This window comes from Chenopodium album, chromosome 13 (assembly GCF_948465745.1).
Source record: "Chenopodium album chromosome 13, dcCheAlbu1.1, whole genome shotgun sequence".
NCBI lineage: Eukaryota > Viridiplantae > Streptophyta > Magnoliopsida > Caryophyllales > Amaranthaceae > Chenopodium > Chenopodium album.
The window spans coordinates 16,222,162-16,229,827 of NC_137846.1; the positions used below are offsets into that span (position 1 = coordinate 16,222,162).

The 7,666-nt window shown below is 32.7% G+C and overlaps 1 protein-coding gene across 1 annotated transcript; it reads left to right on the top strand.

Annotated features, from left to right (window-relative positions):
- The first annotated feature begins 1,804 nt into the window (after positions 1-1,804).
- LOC145576409 (NAC domain-containing protein 54-like) lies at positions 1,805-5,935 on the top strand. The gene is made up of 6 exons (XM_081634177.1): positions 1,805-2,081; positions 3,177-3,454; positions 3,874-4,230; positions 4,610-5,026; positions 5,123-5,198; positions 5,282-5,935. Exons 1-6 carry the CDS (start codon positions 1,925-1,927, stop codon positions 5,725-5,727), a joined length of 1,731 nt encoding a protein of 576 aa, XP_081490303.1. The 5' UTR covers positions 1,805-1,924; the 3' UTR covers positions 5,728-5,935.
- Positions 5,936-7,666: the final 1,731 nt, after the last annotated feature.

Below are 7,666 nucleotides of genomic sequence, written 5' to 3' on the forward strand. Positions count from 1 at the left end.
TTGAGGGAGATGTAAACCAAAATTATATATATAATTAATTCAATCCTAAATCAGTTTATCTAAATTTGGTTTACTTCAAATTCAACCAGAGATCGAAATGACGGGTGATGAAAATCGATTCCAGGATCCCTTTAAATTGAAAAAGAACTTCTAAGTTCTAACCAACTGATCTATCGTTTAAGATAATTTCGTTCCCTTTTTTTAGTAATTTCTTATTTATCTAAATTTTCTTGTTTACATATGTCAAAAAAAAAAATTGTCATTTTTTAATAGTAAAACTTCATACGCGTATTAAATCTACAACGAATTGAAAACTAGATCTAACTACATTCTAACAACCAAAAAATATCATGGAAATATGGGGTGTTACAACACTGTGGAATATCTTTCATACATACATCACTTAACTTAATATAAAGTTATAAAAAAAATCATTGAAGTGTACATGCAACATTTTTTAATAGACCATTATTTGTCTGATTAATTATATATATTATAAAATTTTAATTATGTTGCAGTCTGTCGATCCATATAATACTTTATCAACAAACTGAATTTATATTATTATGATCCACCAAGGGAGAATGAACAACTATATAGAAAAACAAAGACTTCGACAAAGGAAGCTAAGGGTTTCCACGATAGGAAGAATGAATGATGAATTTCACTCATTAATGTCCAAATTTTAGACTATAAAGACAAAACTGAATTTGAAGGATGAAGCTAGATGGCTTTTCTGTATTATATAATTGTAGGGTGGAGGGAGTGATCTCCGATCCACCTAAAATTCTCGATATGTTTCTACAATTTCACTAAAAATATATCGATGAGTCGATAACAAACAACTATAAAAATCAAATTTATATAATGTATCATTAAACACAATAATGACAATATCTATTAATCTATACAAAGTTAGCCTTATCTAATGTGTCTAACCAAAGAAAAACAAAATAATAAATTGAACAAAAAAAAAAAAAAAAAAAGTGATTTCTAAATAATTTCGACCTAAACATCCAATAATATTAAAAACCTAATAAGAAGATGAATATATTTTTGCAAATCATGGATCAAATCATATTTGCTTTCACCACTAAGTTTTTAGTTGTCCTAACAATAATCTAAACAAGCTTTAACAATTAAAATTAACTAATTATATCTCAAAAGAATTAGTGTTAATTAACTACATAATTATGTTATATTTGTGATCGATCATGTGAATGCCTGAATGTTAGATTTCGAAGAAACCCGCCGAAATTCGTTAACCACCAAGGTCTAATATCTCAATGACAGTTAGCGGCAGGTAATGCATCGAATCGAACAATACCACGTGGATTTCCTTTGTCAGATTCCCAAGATAGGACAAAATGAAAGTATAGGATCTTATATTATTTTATTATAATATTAATTACCTCATGTTGTTCATATTTCATAACACACTTACATTATATTAAAACTAATTATATATAAATTCCATACAAAATACTACGTAGGAAAGAAGAAAAATTAATTAGATTAAAGAGCTTCAATTAAACGATAACCGGAATCATAATTAGATGGGAAAAGAGGCAAAGCTAAAATATCAAAATAATAATTTAAATATTATTAAAAAATAATTAAAAGAAATAAATATCAAAAATTAAAATTAAAAAATTTAAAAGAAATAAAAGTAGGGTGGGGGAGACATAGGGGGGCCCTTTATCTTTTTGTAATTTCTTTTTGTTTTATTGGTGCTTATATAATTGGCTTGTTAAGTTTCCTTTTTTATACCAAACACTACCTTAACATTTTTGGTCTCCTCAAACTTGTTCTTTTTTCTCTTTTGAGTCTTCATCTTCTCTTAGCTTATCTCAAGAGAAAAGCAAGCTCAAGAGAAAAAGACGACAAAGAAGAAGAAGAACAACAACAACTGGGTTGATCATATATGGCGCCTGTTGCATTGCCACCTGGTTTTCGGTTTCATCCAACCGATGAAGAATTGGTGGCTTACTATCTTAAGAGGAAGATCAATGGTCGTCAGATTGATCTAGAGGTCATTGCTGAAGTTGATCTCTATAAATGTGAACCCTGGGACTTGCCAAGTACGTCTTTCGTTCTTGCATAACTTAGCTAGATTTTTTTTTTTAATTGTGCATTTTTTAAGTTCGAAATTTTTCATTAACTGTTATATTTAAATTATTAAAGGAATTGAAATCATTAGTACGTTTTGGTTTCATTCTTCAAGAGTTTTAGTTTGCATGCGATGGTTAAGTTGTATAAACTCAATTTATTTCAATATTTTTTTTTCATTTGATAATAGTAGTTTTCTTATTTTAACAACAAATGGATAATCATACTTCTTTTCTTCATTCATTTATTGAAATCATTTAGAGATAATCATAGTTATGTAACTACTATCAATAAAAAGGTATATATGTGGCAGATATATTTAGGATGTATGATATATATACTTCAATTCATATATTTTTGTATATAAATAATTTCAAGTTATAATATGTTTCTGTTATTCAGTATTTAGGATCCTATGCAATTAAAAAAAATAAAAAATCTTGGGAACTAAGTCTTGCATGGAAAAATGCGTTTTAAGATTAAGAAAAACTAGTACTTCACATAATCTATGTCTTTTTTGAAAGGGGGTCCAATTTATGTCTAAACAAACGTTGTCTTTTATTGTTTTAATACATAAATTAAATTCTAGAATGACATTTACATAAAAATGGATAATAGAAGTAAGATATAACAGAAGAAACTTGAAACTTGTTGGAGGATTAATCGTTTACTAGTCAAAAAGAAATCCTTTGCTTTATAGGGTTTCCTTTCTTTTTAGGGCTTTGCAATAATTGTTCTTTTAATTTCTAGGTTCTACTTACATTATATGCTTTTCTTTTAAAGCACTTCCCTTCAGCTTAATTAAATTCTTTTTTTCCTTTTTTCCTGCATTTCTTTTTGCACAATCAAGGTCGAAAATATCATGAAATTAATCGAATCACAAAAATAGTACCGATGGCTTTTCCAATTTCCAAGAGATTCATTTTCATTAGCTTGTTTAATTTGTAACGTTTAGCAAGTTTATAATAAGAGATATCTTATACTTATATTTCAAGTATTATTAATTAGTTATTATTTCATGGCAATATTAGAGAAAATTAAGGTTTTATTGATTTTTCATATTGAAGGTAAATCGCTATTGCCAAGCAAGGATTTGGAGTGGTATTTCTTTAGCCCTAGGGATCGCAAGTACCCTAATGGCTCGAGGACTAACCGTGCAACAAAGGCGGGTTATTGGAAGGCTACAGGAAAGGACCGAAAGGTGAACTCACAATTGCGAGCTGTAGGGATGAAGAAAACGTTGGTTTACTATCGAGGAAGAGCACCTCATGGACATCGAACTGGTTGGGTTATGCACGAGTATCGCCTTGATGAGCGGGAGTGTGAAGTTGTTTCTGGCTTACAGGTTTGTACATATATTCTCAAGATGAACATGATTTATTAGTAAAATTGCAAAGCATTTCATTTTATTAAGAGTAGTAAATAATGTCCTAAGATCATAAGGTCATGTAACTTATTTCTATAACATACATTAATTTGTCGTTTTTATGACAAACTATGGAAAGCATATAAGTAAATAGCTAGATAAATAATTTAATTTGAAATAAAGAACATGATAATCTAATCTAATCTTGTAAAAATTTCATTTATAAATGATGCTTGTTATTCTAAGATTTATCATACTTTTAATCATTATATATGTAACTACCCTAAATGATTTAAAATTTTTAACCATACTTATTATCTTATAGTATTGAACTTACTTATTTTATTTTCCTATTGTTATTTGCCTCATTTTCCTTCTTGTTTTGTTGTATAATCTAGGATGCATATGCGCTATGTCGAATATTCAAGAAAACAACACCACCAACACCACCCAAGATTGCACCACAATATGGTTACACCACAAATATGGCTCAAATGTCAAGTGATCAACAATCTTCAAGCATAGATATCTACTCCGAGGGTAGATGTGATGACTTCGAAAGCTCTGCCTACTCGGTTCCTATTGAAAGATCATGTACAACTAACATCTTTGCTCAAGGCCATGCATCATCTTCTACGTCTCATCGCAATATGGGTGATGGACAATGGTTGCAATATCTCAATGATCAAGATGATTTTAGCTTCCCTACCCCGGCGTTTCATAATAGCGGCTCCCTTCCTTATCCCCCCTCTAAGGTAAATAAGACTTTATTCTCTTTACTTTATTTTTGCTGAATTAATCTCATATTTATATTTATCCAAAAAAATAAAAAATAAAAAAAATAATAAAATTAAAAAAAAACTTATTTTTACTACAAGAAAATTTATTGTTGTTGAATCTTTTTTTAAAAAAAGTCTAGCTAGGAGAACAAATTCTAAGTTTTTTGTTTTCTCACTTGATATAATATGCATGTCGTCAGATAACATGAAAATTTATAGTGGTCGATTGAAATATAACTACCATAATGTTTAAAATGATTATGCAGTTTATGACTGACTTATTTTACTTATCATGACTTATTGCGTGCTAGCATCAAACATTGTTCTAATTTGTTGTTCATTTTCAATTTTGAAGGTTGACATTGCAATCGAATGCGCGAGATTGCAACATCGTTTCACCTTGCCTCCTTTAGAAGTAGAAGGATCATCAAATTATGGGGGAACAAACCTCTCTAATATGGGAATGTGTTATGACAATGGCGGTACAAGTACCGGAGGTGATATCCTAGATGAAATACTATCAGTAGCTCAAGCTCAACAAGACCTTATAAGTCACCCCAACACCATGATAGGAGGACAAAGCTACAACAATAACAACTATGGTGATGCAATGAATAATCAAGCGAATTCGATGAGGCCGATAATGGAGAATTCATGGGAGGATAATATGAATACGAGCTTGGTTGGAATGGGAAATGTAGATGAGTTGAAATCAGAAAGGATGGTGGATTTTTCTGATTTGGTTGTTTTTGATGAAAGAAATTCAGAGAAGGTAATTATTATAGAGATTTTTTACACTAAATTTATTACAAATATTTATTTTTAAAATAATTTTTCTAATTTTCTCTTGTAATTTGATGTCATGCAGGACACTAGGGGAGAATATGGCATGGTTCCTATAGAAAACACTTCAACATTGTTCCATGGGGTAGATGATATTGAAGGTATTTTATCTCTTCGAATCTTCAATAAATTATTACTTTGACAAATTTTTATTTCTTACAAAATCGTACCATAATGTATGCAGATGAACTTAACAAGAACTTCATAAACGACAATGATATTGACAACTTCTCAAACACTCCGAATTTTGAAGTGTTTGAGGAGGTTGAGGTGAACCAAAGCCTATATATTTCATCTCAATGGTTAGCTGAAACGCGATTCCACCATGTACAACCTACTAAAACCGTTCAAGTGTACTTGCAACGTGCCATAGGATTGCGCAACAACATGAAAAAAGATGATTTGTTTGAAGAAGTTGAAATGAGTAACAAGATTAAATCTTCATTTTTCGACAAATTGGCAGGATTTGCGAGGAATAGTATTGAGAAATCTACACCTAAAATGTTCGCCAAAAATAGGGCTTGTTGCTACGCTAACAAGGTAGAGCGGTTCGCGTCAAGTTGGTTAGCGAATAGGGTTTGGCCTTCACTAACTGTTGTTTTGGCTCTTTGTATGTACCATATGGGCTAACCATGTTACACCCTCGATCAACAACCTAGACCACAACTAATTTAATTTATTAAGTTTTCAACGTATACATTTTAGATTATTTATTAATGATTCAAGTAAGGTAATAGTCTACCTTTGCTAGGATCTAATTGTAATTTTTCTAAGATCATTGAGATCAAATGCAGGATAATCAAACTATTTGATTCTTATACAAGTAACATTAAATTAATTATAATCACAATGTCATTGTGTCACTCAAATGTATGTATTAACTATTATGCGAACTATTCATCATTTTGTGTTTTCTATATGATTTACATTGTTTCATAATTACACATTGTCACCCAAGTAAAATTTATTTTTTTTTCTTTGATCTTTAACACAATGCAGTCACTGGTTGTGTTACATAATCCGTATAAATGTATAAACATCAATAATTTTGTTTGTCTGAGTCAATAATTGTGTTCTTGATGATAATAGTCCATCTTATCCATGTTACAGCCAAGACATTATGTAAAAATTGAATAGACTTGTGATTTCATTTTGATAGGAAATGTCCATAGAAATTGAGTAACAATTTCAACAAACTTCATAACTTACATGGCTTAATTGCGGTCTCTTGCACAATCTGGAAAATAATGGAGGTTAGTGTTGGGGTTTGGTGAGTCCGACTCACCGCGGAAACAAACCCAAAAACAAGACCGCACTCGCAATAAATAAAATCATAAACATAATTAACTTAATGAAAAGATTAAGATAATAATTATACCTTTGACGCGTGCTTCACCCGACCTCGAGGGGCTCTTACTTTGAAAGCTAGCCTCAAAATTACGATGACCTCTAACGGAAGTCCACCCACAACTCGAACACCGACAAGGATCCAATGCCTTGGAGTTAGCAAGGCCCGACCAAAACCCGAGAAATTAAGTTCAAAGGTTTTCAAAATGGTGATGCCTTTTTCAACTCTTGAGTTCAAAGGTTTTCACATATAGTGATGCCTTTTCCAACTCTTACTCAAGTGCTTTTTCCAATACCCCAAGTTGGGTATTTATAGGGAAATGCAAGAGTGTGAAAAGCTCTCCCATCAATGTGGGAGAATTTGATTTTCCCATTTTATTTTAAAGCTAAAATAAAATTAATAATCAAACTAATAATAAATCAACAAGTGGCAAGCTCATAAGAAAGAGTAGGTGAGGACCATTTGGAGGGGGGGGGGGACCAAACTTGCCCCCCACTCTTACTCCCATAACCGACCACCTCCCCTTTTAGCCTTCCAATTAGCTTCGGCCACGTGGCAGCTCACTTGGGCACCCATGGCACCCTTGTGGACTGCCACGGTGCTGCTGTGATGCTTCGACCCAGCACACCACACACCCAAATGTGCGGGCTGCTGGTGCCTCGGCCTAGCAAGCCACGCACCAAGTGTGCGGGCTGCTAGCTGCCGTATGCTAACACAGCCACGCACACTAGTACGAGCTGCTAGCTGCGGTATGCTAGCCTAGCTCTGCACTTGGTGCGGGCTGCTAGCATTTGCCGCGCCCCTAGTACTCGGTTTTCCGATGCTAGGGGTATTTTGGTCATTGTTGATTTATTATTATTTTCACGTCTCGTCCTTTACTATTTTCGACGCTCGGTTTCGACGCTCCAAGCTCGATTTTCCAACGTCTAAATATTAATTACTCGGTCGACTTATTAATTAATTACTAATTAATTCGTCGCTTCGGCTCGTTAGTTGCTTGGGTATGACCCGAAGGGTTCAGTCAAGATTAATATGTACTGATCGGAAGCGGCCTCCACTCAGGCATTCCGATCACTTGACCTCACTGAAAAATTAGCTTTATAATAATTCCGAACCCCCTATCGGAATAATACACTTGTTCGAAGGACACCATTTCTTTCAATCTCCCACTTGTCCTTCCGGACAAGTGTGCTTTTAGTGTATAGCCCTTTTCCTATGTCG

Excerpts from the sequence above, each read along its gene's own strand:
- LOC145576409 (XM_081634177.1), top strand. The coding sequence starts at position 1,925 with ATGGCGCCTGTTGCATTGCCACCTGGTTTTCGGTTTCATCCAACCGAT. Across the intron at positions 4,231-4,609 it reads TTCCTTATCCCCCCTCTAAG|GTTGACATTGCAATCGAATG; the intron begins GTAAATAAGACT and ends TCAATTTTGAAG. Across the intron at positions 5,199-5,281 it reads TGGGGTAGATGATATTGAAG|ATGAACTTAACAAGAACTTC; the intron begins GTATTTTATCTC and ends TAATGTATGCAG.